This window comes from Alligator mississippiensis, chromosome 1 (assembly GCF_030867095.1).
Source record: "Alligator mississippiensis isolate rAllMis1 chromosome 1, rAllMis1, whole genome shotgun sequence".
In the NCBI taxonomy this organism is placed as follows: Eukaryota; Metazoa; Chordata; order Crocodylia; family Alligatoridae; genus Alligator; species Alligator mississippiensis.
In genome coordinates, this window is record NC_081824.1 from 358,018,154 (window position 1) to 358,043,285 (window position 25,132).

At 38.9% G+C, this 25,132-nt stretch overlaps 1 protein-coding gene across 1 annotated transcript in view; it reads left to right on the forward strand.

Annotated features, from left to right (window-relative positions):
• The window catches only part of EFNB2 (ephrin B2), a 48,554-nt gene extending 30,999 nt beyond the window's left edge, over nucleotides 1-17,555 (forward strand). The window contains exons 3-5 of the mRNA XM_006265874.4: nucleotides 11,361-11,453; nucleotides 12,197-12,310; nucleotides 13,902-17,555. Coding sequence (XP_006265936.1) covers nucleotides 11,361-11,453; nucleotides 12,197-12,310; nucleotides 13,902-14,284 — 590 coding nt within the window. The 3' untranslated portion in view covers nucleotides 14,285-17,555. The remainder of the gene's footprint in view (nucleotides 1-11,360; nucleotides 11,454-12,196; nucleotides 12,311-13,901) is intronic.
• The last annotated feature ends 7,577 nt before the right edge of the window (nucleotides 17,556-25,132 follow it).

Sequence of the window (25,132 nt, forward strand, 5' to 3'; positions counted from 1 at the left end):
TTTATAGGAGGAACAAGTTTTAACTTTAATTGGTGCCTCTGATTCTTTGGAGACAAATCTTTCTTTAACAAGGAAGAATCCTAGTAAAAACTTAAACACAAAGCAAGCAAACAAAAGGTCTGGCCATGGGGTTTTTGTTTAATTGTTAGTTGAATAATCTGTTTTCTGTACACTAGATGAGGACCCCACAAGCAAATGAAGGTGTAGTAAAATATTCATCTTTATATGCCTGTGATGTTTTAGTAGCTGGAAGGGAAACCCAGAATTCTGAACTTTTCCTAGCAAGTAAGCTGAAAAGAAACTGGAAAAGAGGTCACAGCATAGCAATGACACCTGTTTTCATGCAGTAGTACACATTGACATCACTTGGGTTCTGTCTTCTCTGGTAACTGATTGAACTGTGAGGTTTTTTTGGTGTTTTTTTTTTTTTTTTTTTTTTTTTAAAGCTGGAAGATGGAGTGGTTTTTTAACTGCATGTAAACATTTGATTTAATATACTTATTCAAAATATTTGTCCTCCAATCCTGTTACAAGTATGTACAAACAAAAATTTTTGAACCTGGATTTCCAGAACTAAGCTATTGGTACTAAAATTGGATATAGTATAATATGTAATTGTTCTACTTTCCAAATAGTAAAAAGTCAATGGATGGAAAGTCTTCTCAACATCTTTGAAAGTTAGATTTTCTTTAAGTACTGCATCTAAGTTTGAAAATTTGAGCCATAATCTATACATAGACTGCTTACAGTATCTGATGCAAACATGCATACAACAATCAAAACAGTGCTGATCAGCTTTGCAAGGTGCAAGTTATCCAATAGTGTCATAATTGATCTAAGTACTAAGGTGCTAAACTGCGTTGCTAAGGGATAGTTAGTTGACATAAATAGCTTTTTGTGTTTTGCAATACAGCGCACTTTTGTTGTACTTGATGTAAAAGCAGAAGATGAAGGTATTCTTTTATTGAAGCAAACATGTGGAAAATTGCTCTAGATTGTTATAGTATAGAGCATCTCCCCTGAAAGGAATGAGGTTCATCTGTAGGGCAAACTCTGACTGTGGCACTTTATTGGGGTTACTGCTGGACTCTATGCGGTCAAAGCAAATAACGTCTTGTCCATCTAAACTATTATAACCATGAGAGTGGCACATTTTCCCATCTGTAGTGTTATATTCTAAACTGTCACTAGGCATTAACTAAGTCACTGGTGAAGTTCTACCACCTAGAGATGAACTCTGCTTCAAAATGATGTTTTCCACTTCGGTGCTACTCGTATAGCAATTACTGGGTCATTAATATCATTGCATGCAATTAGTGACAGTAGAATGAGCAAGAGGCTTGTTGTGGTTTGTTTGTTTTTTATGAACTTTTTACTATAACCCTTTCTCATCCAGGAGCTTCAATCCCAAACCAGAGAGATTTTAAAGGCATAGACAGATTGTTAAATGAAGAGGTTGAGTTTGCGTGATTCAGAAAACATTTTCCCATATAATATTAAAGCTCTACTTTCCAACAAGCCTGCTTGTCATTAGGGACAATCAGTGTAACTTGAATGCTAACTAATTCTATTAGTTCTATTCAGCTGAACTGTTAAGCAAAGCCCATTGTGGCAGTAGGGAGGTATTTCTTTCTTCCATGTGGGGCTTTTGCCAGTAGCAGACTTATAAAAAAGGACAAACTGTGTAGAATGTGGTGAAGTTAACTATGCAGTAATCTATTTAGGGGGAAAAAATGATAAACTTAATACATCATAATTAGTAGGCTTGCATCTGGTGAACTAACTGTACAGTATTCTCAAATGCACAAACAAATTATGTGAACTACAGACAACCATGTGTGCTATAGATATGCCGGAGTTAAATCACTATGGCAATAAGACGTTTTCCAGGGTATTTTTGATGAGAAATATATGCAACTGAAACAACATTTTTTTTTTTTTTTTCCAGCATTAACTCTGGTGAACAACTTTATCAGAAATCATATTTGAACAGTAAAATCACAAGAGTTTTACTAGTGTCTCTACTACTTAAATTATTTTAAAAGGAGAGACTTGAAGGCAGCAGTGAAACAAGTAGTTCTTTTTTTGGGTGCCATGGCCACATGGTGCCATGTGGGATAATTGTAGCAAAGTTTTGGCATTTTGCCCATAGCTAATCCTGAGATGACAGTGGTGCTGCCTTTCTTCTTGGAATAACAGGCAGCGGCAACTCTCAAACTTTTTGGATACCTCCTGACTCAGCTTTGCTCAATGTCACTTTTTCCTTAAAAGAAAAAAGTATATGTTGAATAATAACAATGGCTTGACTCTTGCCACCCTTACTCATGTTGGTTGATACCACATCCCACAGGAATCAATGGAATTACAAGGGACTTCCTAACATTAAAGATGCAAAATTGGACTGTAACATATTCCCTTTCCTACGTCCTTTTTGGGAAGCAGTCTCTTCATGGGAGAATCTGAGATGTGGAAAACAGATTGTTCAGATTTGTCTACTGTTGTAGCTGGTTTATAGCTTTCTATAGCCCCTAATGCAGATCTGCATAACATACCGACTTGTCCTGATCATGTGCTCAGAGTTTTTTTTTTCATAATGTTCTTTTTTTCTAAACATTTGGCTATAAAGTAGAGCATTTAAACAAAGCCCCTCCCCTCCCCCCAATACATTGATGGCCCCATGTAATTAACACAAGTTAAATCATCAGTGTTTGAACATGGTACAGAGGTGCGTAATTTCAGGAGTGCTTTGTACAGTTTCACTGTAGTGTTATACTTCCTTTACCAGGGAAAAGAGGATCCCTCTGGAGGCATCACTTTTGTTTTATTTAAAGCCTCAATAGAGAAGACATTGTTGCTATCTGTGACCCCTGCAAAACCCATTTTTTGTTTCAGGGGGATATCACAAATCCTGAGACACAGAAGTTTACCATTTAAAGTGACTATTTTCTTTGAAATAAAAATAAATCAATAAAGACATGAGCGAAAGGAGAAGGAAAAGAGTTTGGTGTTTGTTTTTCCTTCTGCTTGGAAGTTTTGTCTCACTTACAGCGGGATGATGAAAAAAAGCTGAATTTAGGAATATTCACAAGCACCCACTAAGCTTTTGTTTTAAGATAAAGCAAATTCTACACCAATGTGAAAAAATGTCTGGGTAAAGCTGACAGAATGGTGACCTTTTGCAGTGCCAATTACACTGAGTAGTGCTTTCACAAAGTTCTGCTGTGGTGTGTGCTCCCTTTTCATTTTGCTAAAACTTCTAGCAAGTAGGCAAAACAAAGCCCAAATTGTTAGAAATTTGCAAAATAATTAACAAACTGGAATTTTTTTGCTATATCTGTACCATAACTATTCCTGTCTTGTATATTGTTCCAGGCTCTTATTAAACAAGTAAACTTAGAGGATTTTAATTTTTGGATTAATTTTATTATGATTTTTCTTATGACCATAGATCCTGGCTTTCTCCAATTAACCCCCCCCCCCCCCTTCCCTGTTTCAGGTTAGAAAAAGTAACCTAGAATCCACTTTTTTTTTTCCCATGACTTTTAAAATGAAACACCACCAATACTAGTGGTGTTTCATTGTAAACATGGAAAAATGTGGATTCTGGGTTACTTTTTTCTAAACTGAAATTTGGGGGGGGAGGGGGTATATCAGAGAAAACCAGGATCCCTGCTTATGATGCAGTACATGCAATAGAAAAACCATGGCTATTTTAGAGCACAAGCCTGCAGAATTAAACCATAGAAAATTTCAGCCTTAGTAACAGGCATGTAAACCTGCTGACTTTACTCAATGGGATTATTTATGCACTTTAGAATTAAGAGGTACTGTAAGTAATTGCAAGAATTGAGACTTAGTTTGGCAGTCTTTTGATAACATTTGAAAGCTGGTTCCCTGTGTAAAGCATCAAATAACTGACTCGGTTCAGTAGAAGTTTTTTAAATACGTGCTGACATAAGAGTGGCAGTGTTTGTAATTAATACCAAAAAGCAAACTAACATCCTCTTCTAGCTGAAATAAATAGTTTTTACACTATCTGGAAATTTTGTGCATGCTAAGCTACCTGCTTGAATGGATCTGAATGATTTTCTTAGGTTGTTTCAGACTCGCAAAGATCTGGCATCACTGCTAGGTGAATAAGAAAATGTGTGTGGGGGGGGGGGGTCTGTTCTTTTTTTTTTTTTCCTTTTTTTAATTAAAATACTTTGTATTTTTCCTCAGTTGCCTCATTCTCCATTCCTGGCCATTCTAGAAATAACTGCTTCTTGATTTGTGGCTTTTCAGTATGTGAATCTTGGTGTTCTTAAACTTGTCTCTTAAATTTTGATAACTTATTGAAAAGAATCATTTATTTCATGCTTTACTGAGAGAGTCGTTTAAAAAAAAAAAAACCTGGAATAAACCAGAAGTAGCTAGAACACGCACAAAGGATTCGGTGATGGAAGAATTTTCTTTTATTTAGGAGGAAAGAAAAAGAAACATGTACTTCATAATCCTGTAAACGCATCAAATCAAATACTGCTTTGGATTAAGAATAACTTCTTATTGAATCTAGAGCTTTTGTAGACTGATTTATTTTTACCATTGCTCTTGAGCTTTTCTGTTCCTCTTCTTTTCAAGAACAGCAGTAGGTTAAAACTGGATAAGCACTCAGATTTAGAGGGTTATTTGGTTTTGGCTCACTAATTTTTGGAGACCTAATTTGTAATGGCTGTAGACGCAACCCTGGAAAGGAAGCAGTAGAGAGGGGAGACTCCCTACCTTGAGGTTAGTCCTGGGAGCAGTGTACCTCAAACACCAACCTCCTGAACCATAATTCCTTTGTTACTTTTTCTTTATTATAATCTATGCCTTCAACAAACTTACACCACCTCTGCAGTGAGTCAGCTGTGCTGGCCAGCACACTTAGTGGGGAAAGAGTCATAGTTACACCCAACTCCTCCAGGAGAGGAAGCATGTACTTCTGTATGCCCAGGCCTAAAGTCTAGATAGCTTGTACAGGAATAGTGGGAATGGGTGTGAGCCTGAGTTCTCTCTGTGGGTGTGTAATCAATGTCACAATCTAGCCCTGAATTAAATTGGTTATAAATTTTAGTTAATCCATGTGACAGGATATGCAATTTGGCAAATATGCAGTCTATTTTGTAGCCTCAAAAGCATAAAAGTGCAGTCAGTAACTGTGGCAGCTCTAAAGGCTTAAAATTTCAGTACACTAACATTTTCCTTTAAGTAATTGTGATTGAAGTTTTTAATGTTGTAAAGTGTATTTTTAAGAGTGACTGAACCTTAATTTTTGTGACTTTCCCTTCATTTCTAATCTCTTTGTGAATGAAAAGCTATATACAGGCACAAATCCAGCAGCTTAATTCGCCATCTGATTAGAGCAATGTTACAAACCTGATAGGCTGAAAACAGCCAAGATCCATGCAGTGGTTTAGCCTCCTGGGAGGCAGAGTAATAACAATCAAATGAAGATGTATTAAAATGTAATATTACTTCCTCTCCATGGAGACTATATAAAAATTATAGCCAGGAACTATTCTTGTCTGCTGATTTCTGTTTCACTCACTGATTCCCTGCCTCTGTATTTATGGCTAATGCATTTCATACAATAAACAGGACTCGTGAAGTTCTAAAAGCAAATAAATATAAAAGACCAAACATTGACTCACCTGATTTTTTTTTTTTTTTTTTTTTTTCTCCTTCCAGTAGTTTTATGTCTATTTTACACTAGAAGATAGAATTAACCTTGTGCTTTGGTCTGGATAATTTTGTTGCCTTCCATGGCAAATCTGGTGCTATGCTAAGAATTCATTTTACATGATCACAAAGGAATGTACACATCCTCAAACCAAGAATTAGCCAGTTCTCCTTATTGCATTTAAGAAACTGCAGTTAACACACATCCATATACTACCTTTCCTTGAATTCAAACCCTGACTTCCTTATTCACTGGCAACTTCTCTTATCTTAAAGGCCTCCTTCTACAGGTTTCCCTTGCTTTATACTGTATATGTGTTCCTGCAAAACCATGCATAACTCAAATTCACATAAAGGGAACCCACTTTACAAAGTAACAAATAAGGATATGTTCCCCAGACTCACTTCTACCACGTTTTACAAGACAATTTAGTACTGTCCAGCAACAGACAATACACACAAGTACAGGACACAACCATAATGGGGATGGTAACTACAGAAACACATCACAGACAACAAGCAAGGAACACCAATCTACACGGGAGCCTATATTTTGGTGCTCGTCACTCCCACAATGTACCACACAAAGCAGCAGACTGTGGGTTTCCACCACACAGATCGCGTAAGAGTGAATTTACCTTGCATATAGCAAATTGTTGGTATAAAAAGGGTCATCACATAAGAGCAAATTTGTACCTATCCAGCCTGCACAAAGTGAGGGGAAACCTGTATCTTCCTGGAATACAGTGCTCAAAGCTCAATGTCAGCTTCTTGTTGCAAACTTGCTACCCTTCACTGATAGGGTCAATTACAATTCATATATGTTTTAAGGAGTTTTGTTTGTTTTTGGGGGCAACTGGTGACCAAAGGCCAGATCCAAAGTAGGACTCTGACACCTGAAACGGGGTTCAGGCAGACTTTAGGTACCCATGTCCAAAATTGCAGTCTCTCCAAGAAAAACAACCCAGTTCAGTATCTGCCTAATGCTCCCTGACCCTAAGTTCAGCAAGCCCCTCTCATAAGATCCAAAAGTTCCCTGTGTCTGCAGTTTTGACTTGTACATGCTCCCAGGCCCTGCTTGTGTTTGAGTAGGTCAGTACCTAGCTCCTTTTTAATCCCCACTTTGTTCATGAAATCGGATAGAGTGATGCCTTAATACCTAAGTGGCCTTCCCTGGTTATCAGAAGCCACATCTACAAAAGTGGTGGACTGTGCAGTTGTTACTAAATGACTGTGCAGTAACTGGCGTTACTGTATGGTACCATTGCTGCAGTTGTTTTTCAAATGCTACTGCGCGGTAGCTCATTGCTACTCACAGTAGTGTCTCATGTAGATGTGCCTGGAATATGCCTAACATAGTCTGACAGCACTGTTAACACACACAAGCCATGGCCACTTTCATTCAAGGACAGGACCAGTGGTGCAATGCCTGGGGTTTTTTTTGTTTTGTTTTGTTTTGTTTTGTTTTTATAACTGGTTATATAGGTCTTATCCAGGAAGTAGAACTGTAGGCTGTGCTGTGGGAGGGACCTCTTTTTTTTAAACTGGACCACTGTGCAGCAAATAATGCAAGGTTCGTACAAGCTCGGAAGGAGGCTGACCGTAGCCTAGTGGTTCGTGAGAGTCCTGGGTTCTGTTCTATGGACCATTGATAATCTTCGTCATTTTGTCCTTGGTTTAAAGCAGATGGAGTCTGGAGAGCAGGAACTCTTTCCCCATCAGCTGTGTGTGGTAGTGGCTAGATTACTGTGATACTAGCTAGCCCTTTTCTTACACTCCTTTGAATCTTACACACTTTGCTGCATGGCAGTCCAACTTCAATATGACTTGTGGAAAGGTCTCTCATTCCACCCCTGCCTATGGTCTAGTCATTAGACTCCTTTCCAGTGTGAGGTTTGGACAGCCAAGCAAATAAAACTTGACCGTTACAGTACCTAACTTGCAGGCATTTAAGTCTGTTATTGGATCCAGTCCCAAGAGCCCTGTTCTGCTTTTGCTGTAGACAACAAAAATTTAGCCATCGACCTTATTGAAGTAGGATCTCAGAAGCTCATATGTACCTTATGCCACTGAAAAAAAAACAGTTAAAAAGTACTAAAGTGGTTTTATCCAATTAGCAATGTGTTTCTTTCAGTTTCCTGAGAACGCTTATGCCTGTGAGCAATTTTAAGTTCTTAAAGGTTTGTAGGATTGTGTGCGTGTGTATCTTTTTCCTGTTAAGATCAACATTTATCTAGAGCCTAATAAAGTAAACTGTCATTAATTTTTTGTCTTGGCACAAGAGTAAGATGTTGTATCAAGTACTTGTAGCAAGTGCTCCTGAAACAGGTTTATTTTTAGTCCTAGGCATTAGAAAATGCTAGTGCTTTGTCTAATCCTGAGAAGAGTAAGATTTTAGGCAAATATTTTTATAAACACAGAAGTCTCAGATTAGCCATTCCACTTTAAAACTCAAGAAATTTAGTTTGTGATTTCATGCTCATTGCCTGCAGTAATATTAAAAATGGGGACAAATTTCCACAACTTTATTATTATTTATTATTATTATTAATCTCTGAGAGTGTTCCTGGAGTTTTGATTTCATGAATATTTTCAGTGTTATCTTCCCAAAATATGTATATAATGGAGGAATTATAGATCATGGTAGGTGTCATTTTTCACTTGGAGATCAAATATAAGGACAGCTGCAGGTGTTCTAGGAATATTCTGCACTTGCTCCCTTGTTTGTCTTCACACGAAGCTTTCAACAAGTATTAACAGCATGAAATAGTGTTTTCTCTGACATCCCAGATAATTTCTCATTCTTTGTGAAAGTCCTTCATCTTTTGGAAGCTTAACACTGTGTTTAAACAACCCATCTTTCTCCCCCACACAGAGATATGCGAGGTGACATTTTGACAGCCATGATGAAATTTTGCAAATAATTTACTCCAGTGGCCTTGGCTAATTATCAGTTTAATTAAAGGGAAATGTTGAGAGTGGACCATTGCTTTCTTGCTGGAATACTCTTCCTTGAATACTCTTCCTTTTCAGGATATGGTATTCTCAACTATAAGCTATAACACAGACTTTCATGAGATCCCTTTAAAAGACTGGGTGGGGACCCGTATATACTGCACATTCATTCATCCAGCATCAAAGCTGTGAAAGCATTTTTTTTTATCAAGCCAGTTTGAACTCTAGAAGTATACTCCAGCTTCATTGTTAAATTAGAGTCTTATCAATGGAGACTGCATTTGAAATAGTTTTGCATTCCTTTTACCATTTTATATTCTTTACATTATTCTGAAGTTAAATGGGGTCCTCCACATTTCTTGGCGTCCCGCATTGTAGGGTACTTTGGATAGATACTTACAGCAGAAGGGTGTTCAGAAGAGGCTTCACTTTATTCAAGTATAATCTAAGGAAACGGCATTGAAAATAATGTAAACCCCTGCAGCCTATGTTGAAAAAAAACAGCTACAAGAAGACAGAAGTGTGCATTCATTAGTATAATTTCATCAGATGCTCAACTTTGGTATTTCTATTTACTCTTTTTTTAACTGTCCTTGCGTCTGTACATTGGCAAATTAGGTCATAAAAAAACACTTTCAGCAAAGACACGTTTGATTTATATCCAGAACTGGTTCTCAGTATTGATTTTTTTTTCTCCCCCCTCCCCCTCCCTCCACCCCCAGGGGGGTGGACAGGGAACAAAACAAAACTATATGTCTCCATTATTTTCTGGGTCTGGCAATGCAGTGGCACATTTCAGATTTGCTTTAATCTTAAATTACTCATTGTGGGTTTTTAGCTCTTTGTGTTTTCAACCTCAGAGGAAAAAACCCCCCCAAACCCCAAATTCCAGTAAGTGGGGGAGGGGGTGGAAACAAGATTGGTTGTAGAGGGAAAAAACTGGGAGGGACCAAATCTAAGGAAAAAGCATAAGAGAAGGAGTTGTAAGGAGGGATGTTCGAGTGGAGGCGCATCAGATTACACACAGGAGAGAGAAGTGGAACAAAAACAATAGGTGGATCAAAGACTAGGAAGCTAGGTTCAGCAGTAAAGCATTTATAACATTACAGCGCGGGAGAAGCTTAGAGGAAGGAAAATATTAACATGGATCTGGAAGACACTGTGAAGGAAATAGGAAATACACATGAGCTGCATTTAAAGGTGAATCCCAAAGGAAAGGGAAGGAAGCGAAAAAGAAAACTAAAAACAAATTGCTGAGCAGCTTGAAACTCTCGCTGTATTGTATTAGGTCCCCAGATGAAAAGAGTGAGTCTAAAAGAAGAACAGTGCTATTAAAGCAGCAAATCGCTCATGGGAACCTCAGCAAGTAAAACACTTAGGAGCTGTTATTTATTTGGTTGCTTACTTATGCAACAGTGGCCTAAAATGTGTGTGTTGGGAGATGAAAGGAAATGGGCAAGAAGCTCATAGAAATTTTGACAATAGCAAATGAACTAATGTTTGAAATCATCATGCTCTATTAGGTGCTACACATTGTTGATTTTTTTTTTGGTATATCTATAGTATTGTCATAGTTGTAGAAATGTAGTAGAAGGCCAATTACTACTAGTATTGGAGCTATATATTATAGTCCTAAAAATGCAAGGAAGAAAAACCTTTAATGTTGCATGAAAGGAACATAGTGATCGCCTTGATTATTGCAGAAAGATTAAAGTGGCTAAGGGTAAGTCTACACTACAGTGGCAACATTACTGTAATTGCAGTGTAGCATACACATCCTTGAACAGTCTTCAGACTAGCATGCCTGGGTATCAGTATCATGACAGCACAAACTGGTTCCCCTAATATTTACGAAGCTTCTTGGGTAGGGTTTATAGCCGCACCAAATTCTGTGCTGCTGCAACTAGACCTCTGCTAGGACCTAAACTAGCTACAGTGGGACTGCGCTGTGTGCTCACCCTTAGATTATGATTTTTTAATACAGCCTCCCTAAGGGAGTTATGCTTAATGCACAACTCAAATTACAGTAACAGTTCACAGTGGGGTTGTTGAGTGGGTGTGGAGTTCAAGCAGGCAGGCAGATAAGAAAGAGCAGTTTAAACATGGGGAAACACCCATTTGTTTGCATAAGCTCTAAATGATTTCTGTAGAAGTTGAACATAAAATAAAACCCCTAAGAAAAATAAGAGTGTATTTAAAAAAAAATACTGTTTTCCTATCAGTATGGAATCTCGGATTTCACCTGGGTCCTTTGTGTGCATGTATTTCCTTAAACAGGAGATATATAATAGAGGAAGCAGGTGTAATGTAGTGATTATAATAATATTGCTTAAAAAATGATTGAATTAAGTACTTTGCTCCTTTGAGCATGCAGGGCCTCTCTTTCAGCTGGATGTCGCCTTTTTTAGGATGGTGCTGCCCTTTCATTCGAGGGCATAATAGCAGGCCACTCAATTGTGCATAGAAGAAAAAATGGTTGAGTAAGTGTGAAACCTGATAACACGTTCCCACATGTGTGTATAATGTAAAATTTAGTGTTGTATTCATCCTTTTAGATTTCAGCATTTTACAGCTGAAGCAGCAAGAACTGTTTCTGTTAGACCAAAGGAATCTCTGTTTGCAGACACTTGTGTTCATGTCGCTTTGCTTGTTGATTTTTTTTCCTGATTTTTCTTTTCCTTTTTTCCCCCCTCCCCCTAAATCAGCAACATCAAATGGGTCTTTGGAGGGCCTGGATAACCAGGAGGGAGGGGTGTGCCAGACAAAAGCCATGAAGATCCTTATGAAAGTTGGACAAGGTAAAGACCATCTGCTGTTTCATGAAATCACTTTGATCAGTACCCCACTTAGTTTTCAGGCTCCTTTTAATAGCATGGCGTAGAGTGCCAAGTGAGTCTAGTGCGGTCATTCTTTCCTTAGATTTTGAAAGCAAAGCCTATTTTCTGTACCTAAGCTACTGACAGATTTCTACAAGAGGAGAGCTGATGTAATAAGATCTCTTTATTGGAGAGCTCCCTGGAAGGAAAAGGTCATCTGGGAATAACGTGTTTCAGTCATTTTTAGTTTTATTTTAAAAACAAAACTGTAACTTCACAGTTCAAAATTTATTTAAAATGAATGAAAGGAGGAAAGCTAACATTTCTGTAATTTGCTTGTTATGAATTCTGACTACAGAAGAGGTTTTTGTTCATTGTCTCTCTTCATATATAGATAACCTATTGTGCAGAAAGAGAGAATTATTCTTCTAACTAGAAGTTGGTTTAGTAGTCAGTCAATTTTCTCAGTTAAACTGAAATGTCATCTGCAAAGCTTTTCTTGCCAATTACAGGAATCCCTATATTTTCTGTATATGGCCTCAACTTTAAACCTTTTAAGTAACTATTATAACTATTTTACTCTTAAAGAAAAAATATATTCTTAAATCTCACGTTCAAAGCTATTCATGCCTCATGAGGTATGTATAACCAGCTGATAAAGATGGTTATACATGTTATGGTTGTCAGATGTCTAAGCAGCAATTAATCATTTCTGTTTCTTATAGATCCCAGTTCTGCTGGGTCACCCCGTCATACTGATCCAACTAAACGTCCAGAACAGGAAGCTGGTACCAATGGGAAAAGCTCCACAACAAGTCCATTTGTAAAGGACCATTCAGGTAGACTTCAGGATTTTTTGGTTTGGGGAGTGGGCAGCTTAAGGGATCCCGGACACCCCACATTATTATTTGCTAAGGATGACTACTTACGTAGTTGAATGGAAAAAATGCATTTGGATGCACTAGTGTGTGGTGGCTAGGAGCTGTAAGTTTTGGTCGGAATGAGTGTCCCCCGTCTCTCATTTTACAGTTGGAGTTAATTATACCTTATAATAATATCATTCATTTCCAGGAAAGTTTTTGGATAGAAATCTCCCTAAATAGCTTTATGATTGTAAGTGCTGCCTTTCATTTAATACCCTGGCAGATGAAAGAGTATTTCTCTTTCTCTTCCCGTCTGATGCATTATCAAGTGGTTCTCGACATCCGTCTATAAGTTTTATTTTAATGCGTGTATAATTAATGCTCTGATCTCTTATCTGATCATATATAAAATGTACACATGAACAACCAATCCTTCACTAAATTCAAAGATCTTTGGGGGGGGGGGGAGAGTTATATATGTATTTTAACACAAGGAAGGAAGGAATGGCTTCTAGGCTAGTTAATCTTCAAACTACATTTTGTGTTTTAAGTGTCCAAAAAAAAAAAAAAAAAGGAAGGGAAAAAAACCCCTAAAAAAGGCCATGATAAAAGGCATCAAATTGAAAACATTCCAAACAAAATGGTTGACTCTGGGTTCTCAATGAAGGCTTAACATTTTCTTTACCAGCTTCATTATTTGCCTCTAGGCTAATGAATCTTTGATTTAGCAGTTGTCAAGCAGGCATCAGCAATTTTGTGCTAAGGTTACAGTAGGCAGGGTTGATAGTTATGTAAATTCAGCATCCACAGCGTTATTCCATCTGGAACTGAGCATCAAGGGAGGGAAGTTATTTCAAACTTTCTAAGTGAGAAAGTGTCAAGTGAACATTCATTTAATTTTTCTGACAAACTGATAATGTGATGAAGCCAAACATTCAGCAGCCTGTTCAGCGTGAGAACTTTTTTTAATCCGTCTTCCAAATCTATTTCTTTCCAAAAACTAAATGCAAATTAAGTAATAAAAATTGGTTATGTGTCATAAACATTTTACCCATCTCCTACACTGCCTCAAGCTTCCTTATTTCAGTAACAAGCAAGAAATGTCTATGTAAGTAGACAAACAATTGGTGGTTTCACTTAAAATAGTGTCTGAAAGAGAAAGTAGCAGAACAGTGTGATACCAAAAATCGTCAGTTTGCTTGAGCATTGCCTCTTCCCTTTTTTTCTTCCCTCTTTGCTGCCTGGAGCTGGCCAGCATCTGTTAAAAGATGCGGCATGCATCAAAGGCTGCTTTGTCAGAGCCAGTCCTTACTGCTGATGGATGATGATATATGAAAACAATGTGGTTTGGGAGCAGCATAAAAGTAAGACCAACAGACACAAAGTCTTGTTTAATATTGATTGCTGACTTTGGCTGTTTGCATTTTGCTACCTAACAGGGTAATTGTTTTGTCAAAGTTTAGCTGCCAGTTAATTCTTCCAGACCTGCTTAGTCTTCACATATTTTAGCACCATAAAATAGTCACAGAATGCTGATAACTGTGTGGGTTTTTTTTACTCTTTCTAGGATCTGGCACAGGTGGCAGCAAGGCTGGACAGTCCAGTATACTCGGTTCTGAGGTGGCCTTATTTGCAGGGATTGCATCAGGGTGCATCATTTTTATTGTCATCATCATCACTTTGGTGGTTCTTTTATTGAAGTACCGGAGAAGACACAGGAAGCATTCGCCACAGCACACTACAACTCTGTCACTTAGTACATTAGCCACCCCAAAGCGCAGTGGCAACAACAATGGATCTGAGCCCAGTGACATTATCATTCCTTTAAGGACTGCAGACAGTGTATTTTGCCCACACTATGAAAAGGTCAGTGGTGACTATGGACATCCAGTGTATATAGTTCAAGAGATGCCTCCTCAGAGTCCAGCAAACATTTATTACAAGGTCTGAAAAAACTATGTGGTACATTCGAGGTATAGAGGAAACTTACTGGTCAAATGCTTTCTGTTGGGGTTTGTGATGATGCCTTGTGCACTAATATTGACTCAAGCACAGGGGTAAAGGCAAGACCTCTTTCTCAGAGAGCCTTCTTGAGCTGGACAGCTTATCTAGTCTGTAGGATTCCTGTCTCAGTGAATAAATATTCACTAAAAGCTGGAAGACTTTATGTAGAAGATACCCATTCTGATTGCTGTACTCTTGTTACATTCATCATCCTCTAAGCCATGTGCTGCAGGCATTCAGGCGTGTACAAAAGCCAAGAGAAGATGGAGTGATTCGTGGATGTTAATAGTCCTAGGCATCCTGGGAAGGTGCTCTAGGATATCAAGCTTGAAATGCAATCTTCTGACTTTGTGAGAGTGTTTCTCAGTGCATACTGGATTTGTCACACAGACCTCAGCGTCGAAGTAAGACTTTTAAAGTTCTCTTGCTTTTAGTCCGTCACTGTTACATTTATTTCTGTTACCCAGAAATAACAGTTCTGCCATCCTTCACATAAGATTTCCTTTCACTCCACCTCCTGCATCACTAATAGAACATTAATGTTCGGAGTGCCATGCTCCATCCATCAGCTGCAGCAGCTTCACTTGAATGGGTAATACAGCTATAGAAATTACGTTTGCTAATAAGGAGCCTTCCAGCCAAAAGTTAGGCTGTCAGCAGAGTTAAGACCAGAACTGGGCAGTGTTGGGGGAGGAAGGACTGACTGCAATCGCAGTTGATTGCTGCCACCTCTGAAATAGAAGCTGGAAAGAAAAACTATTTAGGTAGCACAGCACTTTGGTATGCTAAGTTTTAAGAGGCAAGTATAGGGGACACAACACCACGCTCAGTGGATTAGGGCTGCACTTGAAGGAATTCACAGTTATCAATTAGCAATGTGCAGAAAACTATAGTACCTTCAATACAGTTGGACAAAGGGGTATTGTTAGTAAGTGAACAAGCTCGGAGGACAAGATAATAGTAGGCCGCTGATTTATTAGGGCAATGCTGTTGTGGTACTGGCAATAAGGTATACAGCTTTGAAGCTGTAGCAAAAACTTAGTCTGCTTTGGATGATTTTTAAGCAGACTCAGCTGCTATACTGTCACATCATACTAAACACAGGGAACGCATTTAAGAAAATAGCAGAGAGCCAAATCTGACCTAGCTGACTATAAACCAAAGGGTCAAATGAGCTGTAATTCCATCACCACTGACTTTATTAAAAACTTTCTCATCTCTAAAAATAGATCAGAATTTTGCTTCTGACTTGAGCCTTTTGACACTTTGGTTTATGGCAGTGCTGTCCCTGCACAGTGCAGTGTAGGTACTCTAACTGACACAGCAGTTCATTGGTGCTCTGTTTCAAAGTAAAAGCACATATGGCAAACCTCTTACAGTCCATAAGGATAAAATAAATTATGACATTGAGAGAGAGAAGGAAGATGCATCTTATTTATAATAGGTATATAAAACACAAGGAATATAAAGTGAGAATTTTTCTTTTTTTCTTTCTTTCTCTTTTTTACTAATATATTTTGAGATTGCACAGAATCTACACCAGAAGATGTGAAATTCATTGTGGCAATTAAATAGTCTTAACTTGTCAGCATTTAAAAAAAATGGATAACTGCTTCTGGGAAAAACAACTTCATTCCAAAAATAACAATAATGAGAGCAAACACAAAAATAACAAAGCCCTCTAAAGGCGTCTCGCATAACAGTAGACTAGGAAATACAAGCCCAAAAATACCAGGAAATCAATGTTACTGCATCATATATTTAACAATGACAAGATGTTCCGGCATTTATTTTCTGTGTTGTGTTTTCCCTTGCCTTACGGGCTGAAGTGTTCTGTAGATTTCATCAGGTCACACAGACGTGAGTTTCAGATTTAAAGTTTTTGCTTTAGCTTGGTTATACCCTCACAACCCCCATCCCTGAAGAAAAAAAAAGAATTTACTTTTTATGTGCTATGCAAAATAGACATCTTTAACATAGTCATGTTACTATGGTAACACTTTGCTTTCTGATTTGGAAAGAAAATGTAGCAACAGCATTTTAAGGTTCTCAGACCTCCAGCAAGCACCTGCAAAAAAGAAAAAAGAAATGAACTGTCATAGAAATGATTACTCTCTCTATTTCCTGAACCTGAAAATGATGTTGGGATACTAGTCCGGAAGGGGATTTTTAAATTTTTTTTTTAAAGCAACAACCATGGTTCTTTGGAAGGTTACCATGGTGACTAACTACAGTACATATGTAATTCTTTCCAACAACCCCTCCTTTCTGTGAATCTGTCCATATAAGGCTTTTTTTGTAAGTCATTAAAGATTTTATTTTGGGGGAGGGGGAGAAAGGGAAAAGATGGGTATAGTAAGCTTGGTTTATTTTTGGGGGTGGGGGGATTTAAAATTTTTTTAATCAAGTGTATGTTTCATCAGTTGGCTACATTCTGGTTATGTTCTAAACTGTGAAAATCAGAGGAATTGACGAAGAGCAACCTGCAACCAATTAAAAAAAATGTACTGTGCGTCTGTTTTGTGTCTGGTGCAGAATTATGACAATCTACCAACTGTTCCTTTATTTGACGTTGGTTCAGCTTCAAAAAGTTACTGTAAATGCCTTGCTTGTATTATCGTCCCTAGTCACCTGACTTTGGAATTTGCACCATCATGTCTAAGTGAAGATGCTGTAAATAGGTTCAGATTTACTGTATATGGATTCGGGGTGTTACAGTAGCCTTATTCACCTTTTTAAATAAAAAAATACACATGAAAACAAGACAGAAATGGCTTTTCTTAACCAGATTGTGTATATAGAGCAATGTTGGTTTTTTATAAAGTCTAAGCAAGATGTTTTGTATAAAATTTGAATTTTGCAATGTATTTAGCTACAGCTTGTTTAAAGGCAGTGTCATTCCCCTTTGCACTGTATTGAGGAAAAAAATGGTATAAAAGGTTGCCAAATTGCTGCATATTTGTGCTGTAATTGTGTACCATGAATATTTATTTAAGAATTTCTTTGTCCAGTTTGTAAGTAACACAGTATTATGCTTGAGTTATAAATAATTTTTTTCTTTCTTTGTTTTTTTTTAACTAGCCTGTCATAGGTTTGAAACCTTTAGTTCCACATTGCAATTAGCTCCCAGAAAATGAAAACTATGAAAATCACATTCCACGTCTGTTTCAAATTGAATTTGTTCTTAAAAAAATAAAATATTTTTTTCCTATGGAAATCTTGCCTTCTAAGTATTTTCTTTCTTTCATTCTTTCCTTTGGTTTTTTTTTTTCTTTTTCCTTTCCTTTTTCTTTTCCTTTATTAAAACAAGCAAATTGAAACATGTTTCTCCATAGCTTCTAGTTGCTCTCAGGGAGAGCTAGCAGTTTAGTCTAGGCAAGTCTGCTTTTGTTTCAGACTGAGTCCCCAGTCCTGCAAGCTGATTTATATCATGAGATTCACTGAGATTAATTGGGTTTGATACAGGCACAGCTATTTTCCTGTGCTTGGGCCGAAGTGTCTTAACCATGCAAAATGCTTACAAGGCCTCAGTCCTGCTAACGCCTTCAGATCTCATTTTATGAGTAGGAGTAGCAGTTTGACAAGCAGTGGGGACTGGCCACGGTAGACAAGGAAATGTGTAAAAATTTTCAGGATTAGGCTTTATGCTATGCCAATAATGTGAGCCTCACTACTAAGTCTGTCACTGAGCTGCTCTCTGTAATTTTCCCTAAAACAACTGACTCCCACATTTAACAAATACCTTCATTTTTTAACAAAGCCCAGTCACCTTGAAAGTGAAATATCTTTCAGTCTGTTTGAAGTGCATAATTTGAACAATCATGCGCAGAGTAATATAAGGGGAGGTCTGAGGAGGGGAAAGATGCTTTTGTCACTTTAACAATTGATGCCAAGTTGTCTGAGCAGTTCCATTCAAGGAAGGCAGCTAGTTATTCATAGCTTTAGTTGTGTAATTTGTCAAATTATTTGTCTTTGCTGAATAATCAAGGAAAGAATAAGTGATAGGTAAAAAGTAAACTTACAGGTGAAGTGTGTGTGCGGTGACACGTTTTTTTGACACTGGTCGTGACATAGGCCTAGAGAATATCAATGAGTTTAATCAGCTTGTCTAGTATGGTAAACACGCATCTCCATGCTGGCAGAGCTAGTACAGTACAATTTGTCCAGATCACTGGCTTTCACAGGGAAGATGGTCTTGAGGTGAAGTTATGGACTTGGGTTGGAAGATCTGGGTTCACTTTCTGATGTTGCCCCAGATTTCCTGTGTGATCTTGGTTAGGTCACTTGGACTAGCCAGGAAAACACCCCATTTTAAATCCCAGAGCGTTTCAATGGCTTCTCAAAAACTTTGGCCAATCCTACAGAAGTTACTCGTGAGCAATTTTACTTGGCACTACTCAAGTACTTAAGAGTTCCTTCCAAGCTTTGCTAGATCAAGATTTTCATTTCTCCATCTCCAGATCTTTTTAACCATCTGGGTAACAATATCTCTCAACCATGGCAGGGCATTGTGAGGAAAAAAATGTTATTAAAGACTGTGAGGTACTCAGGTTGATCTATGCTTGCACATGTATGCTGGCAAAAACCATCATGCATTTTTTTCCAGTATAGCTTATTTGTTTGGGAAACAAATTTAAGCTGTAGTAGTCAAACCTCATTTTGTTAGTGTAAGCTATATGGAGGGGAATGGCCAGTATAACCCTACCCATATAGTTACCCTGACAAAACTCTTTCAGGGTAGGTGAAGATACTAGGCTAAGGGGGCAGAGCATCTGAAAAAAACAGAAGCTCCATTCAGTGTATTGCACTTTTTTTGTGAATGGTGTGTGCCTTATAGGAATATATCCAACAAAGCCATTGCATGCAGCACATCCTTTATAACTTGCAGGAGAAAAATATACTTGTATTTTTGCACTGCTGCTGCTGACACTGCACTATTAATTATCAAACAAGCACAAAATCAGAATTTACTGCCTTCATTATGAAGCCTGGTTCCCTAGCAAGTCTGTCTGAGTCAATAGGCTCTGCTAAGTGAAAAATAAAATTATAATGCACAGTTGTTATCGGTCTAAAGTGGAATAGGAACCTATTACATAAAACAGTGTCTCAGGCAGTGAGCATAAAAGAACACCACTACCTGTGTTTGAAATGCTATACCTCGTTTTTTGGGTATCACTGTATTACATCAATCATGTTCACTCTGTGAGCGGTATACTTACTTTGATTCTGTGGCCTCTATAAATTCCCTTTTTGCAGAAAACTTACTTATTCAAAATCTATTGTAATGGTTAAATAGAGACATGTTGGGTATGTAGAACTATAAGTAAGTAAAACCTATTGGGTATGTAAAACTATAAGTACAATATGGCAAACTACTTTTAGAGCATGCTCTTTTGCAGCCACAGAGCGAGAAATCAGGAAACCAGCATCAGAAGCATAAGACTAGAAATAGGATAATGGGCTTTTTTTGGAAAGGGAAGGGGCTGGGAGTTAGAATTTCTTGTTTCTATTCCCAGCCATGCTACTAATAGTGTGTCCCTGGCCTCAGCTGAACCTCCATAAAATAATGAAGTAATGTCTACCTACATATAACTTAGAGACATGTTCTAAGGTTTAATTAATTAGGTCTTCATGTTCCTCTTGGGAGTTGCCTGAAGGTAAGTTGGTGGGAATAGTAATAAAATGAACATGATAAGAGATGTGAGGATCATATGGCATTTTCCTAGCTGTGCCTAGACTTCCTCCCAAACTAAACTTGTGAGCAGAGCCTAACAGTCTTGCCACACAGAGGCAATGGTTCACCCACATATCTTGGAAAAAGAGAGGGCGACTGTGACAGACTGGGCCTGGAGAAGGGTGGGTGCTGAATATGGAGCCCAGAGGGTAGAGTAGGGGGACAGAGCGGTGATGGGAGAATGGAGAAAATGAGCTGTTTAGAAAGCAATGGAGAGCCAACCTGGGCCTAGCTGTCAGACCTAGTGGTGGTAGTAATGGTGTCATTTGCTGCTCATAATAGATTGCTGCAGAAACTGAAAAAAAAAAATTGCCAAGTTGAATGGGACATGGAAGGGAGATGAGAATTGCTGAATGGTGGACAGTAATCTGAGTGGGTAGGAAAACCAGGTGGTAGGCAGTTCTGCTAATGGATGCTGGGAGCAGAGAAAGATGTTACAGCTAAAGTCAGTGGGAACCAGTGCTAGAAATGGGGATAGTGTGGAAACCAGTAGAAGTGACAGAAAGGTTGGAGGATAGAATGATGAGGCAAGCCCTCCCTTCTTGTTTAGTTGGCTTTATTTCATTAGCACCTATAATGTGTTTCGTTTTCTCCATATATACGAGAAAACAAATCCAGCCCCATAGTCCTCTAAATCTTAAGTAAATAGGTGCTGGGCTGTTCAGATGCCTAGTAACCCCACCTGAGTCCAACTCCCTGAGCTGCCAGGGCCAATGTTTGGAAAAAACAGTTTTGTTGTATTCTCAGGGTCAGATTTCTCAGCTGGTCTGTATGTTGGTGTTGCTCAGTTTTGCATCTGGTCCAACCATCCTGAATTCCACACCCTCCCACAATGCCTGCAGAGATTGAATTGCTTCTCAGTGGGGAGAGTGTTTTGGATAGGAGTGTCACACAGCACTAAGGAAGTACTAAAAAACACACTAACAACAAAGTGTATGAAAGACTGCTATTTAATTTCCATAACTGTAATTTGTATTTTACTGGATATACATAGTGGTTTGCTCTTTATATTTATTCAAAATAGGTACTGTATTTGATTGGATTACTAGCACATGGATAATAAACATAAATTGAATGGTTCTTTTTGTCCTGTCTTAATATAAACATCCAAACTGTACTGTGCTCTATGCATTCACTTACCTGCCGCTTCTATACCAGCCACTCAACAAGTGCTCTGTATGTGGTTCTGCACCCTGTATCATATGCCATCACCCAGACAGTCTGTGCTTTGCCCCTCTACTCAATGCCCTCACCTAGACGTGGTGCCCAGCCTCTGTTTCATGCATACTAGACACTCTCCCAAAGAGCTTGTACATTCTCTATATTCGCTTTATACTCTTTATGTTTTGTGTTCCCCTGTGTTGCTGGTTCTTGCAATTGTACCATGAGTCTCATGATATTTGTTGCTTTAAAAATCACAGTTCCTGGAGGAATACAACCAAATGAGAATCTCAATCCTCATGTTTTAATAAGTTTCAGGTCTTGTGATTGTAGAGGATCACTTGAGAATGTGAATGCTAAAGGCTCAAAAGCCAGAAGGGAAATTAAGTGATCTGCATATTTATTACTTTGTGATTTTTTAAGCCAATTTCTGGACCATGGGCTGGACCAGGTATATATGGGCTTGCCAATACAGTGGTAGGTATAACCTGTTGATTGGTATGTGTTATGTATCCTCTTGATGACTGATGCAAAAAGTGTGTGTATTCTTTATGGGCTCCATGACAGCCTGCCTCTAGCTCAGCCTGGAAAAATGCATCCTTTTGATATAAATAAACAAACGCAGAAGACCACATTTGAATGTCTGGTGTCTGCCAAGGTGGTAGCCATCACTAAAGCTACAATTCTGTCATGGTTATTTTTAGTAAATTTCTCAGCAGATGTGTGAGGAAAAAGTAATATTCACAATCACCAAGCATAGTTGCTGGCTTCGAGCAGTTAGCCAACAACCTCACCTAATGCATTTTCCTACTCTGAAGACATCAGTGTTAGGATTTGTAGGGCCAGTGTTTCCATCTTTCCCATAGTCTCAACTTCTTCCTAGGATGACATCTCCCATGAGGCTATGCAGTCTTCCTTCCAACTGAATGGCAGGATGCATCATGGGAGTAATGAGTTTCTCCATATTCAGTCTCTGTGATCTTGACTTATGATGAAACCGTAGCCTTGGCAATCATTTATACCAGTGATATTCAACCATCCAGCCCTGCAAGCCAGATGAGTGGTACATTTTTCCCAGTTATCACATACACTTGCCCCACATGTCCGAATCACTTGTCCATTATCCTAACTCCAAAGTCCCTTTACTGTTTAACAGAACCTCTCATTTAGGGCTACTACATGCTACGGAGCTGGCAGTATGGGAAAGCTGGAACACTAGTAATTGTATCTTAGGCTACAGGTGCTCTTAGTGATTAGTTCAGGCTTCCAGGGGCAGGCCTACAGGTCAAAGTGCATTTGGCCACTAAGCACAGCTGGGCAAAGTGGGCATATATTCCTACCCGTAGAGTGTAGACCATGTTTTCTGTTGGCCCAGCTGCACTAGCTAATGCAGATTATTCTTCAGAGGGGAAATCCTGTCTTTCTGCTCGCACAGATGATGGAAAGAGGCTCCTTTAAGTCTATTAGAGCAAACAATTTTGCAGTTCTCCCCCTAGAACTGCTACTTTACATTCAGTTCCAGGCTGGAACTTTCATGTTATTTTTAGCAAAAAAATTGCATTTCTAAAATTGTACGTCTGGATCCAAAAAAAAAAAAAAAAGGAATGCATGATATAAACTCAGCTTAACTCATTTGAATCTACTTAGTTGTCCATTTCTTCTCCTCAGTAGAATATGTGTACAAAAATGTTAAACCATTAAAAAAAATAGGAAATCTGGTCCCAGGAAAGCCTAAGCAGTTTACTTTGGGCAGAATAAAAGAAATTGTGACTGGTTTGCCACCCACATTTAAATGTATGTATTTGAAAGATAGAATGACTTTGGCAATAATCAATACTTTTTCTTTGAAAGCACAGCATGGAGAATTAGAAAGCTTTACTACTTTGACTGCTCTGTGCATTTGCCTGGTGGAGGCCAGCACTGGGCTTATTTATGTAGCACTGTCCTTCTTGTACCTTCTGACAAGCAGTGATAAAAATGAAGTCTGGGCGTTTTAGACCCCAGCTGGCGTAACCTATATGATTACACTTAATACAAAGCAATTTATACTAACACAGATCATCCAACAGAAACATAAATCCCTTTACCCCATGCTAGCATTCTGTGTTACAACAGCAATGTTTCTGGTCCCCCCTACATCCCATTCTCCCCCAAGTTTAAATATTCTTAAGATAAAATAATAAGAACTGTATTTGTCAAAAATGTACTTACACAAGCAGTTTTGTTTCTTGCAGCTGGCTGCTTGTGATGTTTGCTCAGCGTTCCCTCGCAGAAGACACCAATAATAGACTAGTGCCTAGGAACATGTGGGGGAGGCTCAGGAGAGCATATATTTATGTGTAGATTTTATATACTGGCTTTGAGAAATATCTTGCTGTTATATTTCTTTTGTGCTCTCTCATCAAGGGATATAGATGCCAAATATACCTTTTCCCATAAGGAGTTCTTAAATGCTCCTGGGAAAAGTAGCTAGTACTTTCCCCACTTTTTCTTTCAGTCTTTAGCTCAGTGTGAAATGATTCTGGGCTCCCCATGAACTCAACTTCATGAGCGAACACTTATACTAAAAGGTTGCATCCAGATGTGCAGGTGCATGCACTTGCAGCGGCAAAAATAGTACTGGCACAAATTTGTGCTGCTATTCTCGATGCAGCGCACGCACCTGTATACGCACTTTGGTGAGGGACAAATTATCCTGCTTTGGGCAAACTGCTCTTGCTCAGCTCCGCCCAGGTCCCAGTGTGCTGGAGCAGCTGGGGCACAACTGTAGGAGTGGAGATGCCCTGGCCAGCAGCCATAGCATCTTCCTGAAGGACTGTCTTGGTGGCTTCTGATGCACTCTTCTGTTGTGTATGCCACACCACTTTTTCCCCAGTGCTGTTTTTGCTACCAGGATTTGCCAGTAGCAAATTTTGACCCCACATTGCAAATTTGCAGCATGAGGCATGTTTTAACATTCCCTGGGTGCAGCTTGTGGTACTGCAAAGATGTTTGTGGCACCACAACCTGCACGTGCCTGCATGTCTGGACATGACCAAACAACTTCTTGCAGAAGTCTGGCTCTGACATAGGTTGAGGGTTTTTTGTGAGGGATGCTATGCTTCTGTGCTCAAATATTTTGTCATGAGTTCCAACTCACAAATCTGAAGCTTACTTGCAAAAGGCATCAGGATAAAAGTGATCCTCTACAACCCACTTCTACCCAGTTTTTTCACATGGCACCCCACACCAATAAACAATCAAAATTCAGACCCTTCTACACAGAGGTTGCATCTACATGAGATGGTTACTATGGAGGTCCCTAATTAATTCTACAGTAAAGTCTCAGCTTTTACACATGCAGCCCTATTAGGCAGCAGTAAACTAATTAATTCCACCATATGTTAGTACTTGTAAGCACAGATACTATCCCGTAGCAACATTATTTAGCGTGCTACAATGCATGTATAGATGCTGACGAGGCTGACTGGAGCACAAGGGTGCTTCAGTGTGGGGGCCTGCCTGCCAGCTAGTCCTGCACTGGAGCACTCAAATGCCCCAGCCAGCTCCTCCTCAGCATGCTGAGCTGTGTCAGACCAGCCCCGGGCTGGCAGGCTGAACCCCCCCCGCACCGGATCCTATGCCAGCAGGGGCTGCTCCGACCCGGCTCAATGTGCTGTGACCCCAGGTGCATGTCTAAACACAGTGCCCAGGAGCAATAACCTGTGGTGTGGACTGTGCCAGAATGTATTCATTCACATTAATTGCATGTGTAGATGTACCCAGAGAGTAGAAAAAGAAACAATATATCTTCATGTGCTCACTTTCTCGTTATGGGTAACATTCTGATATGACATCAATGGGAACTTTTTTGTAATTAGATGCAACTGCAGTGCCCCAATTTAGGCATAACTGTCACG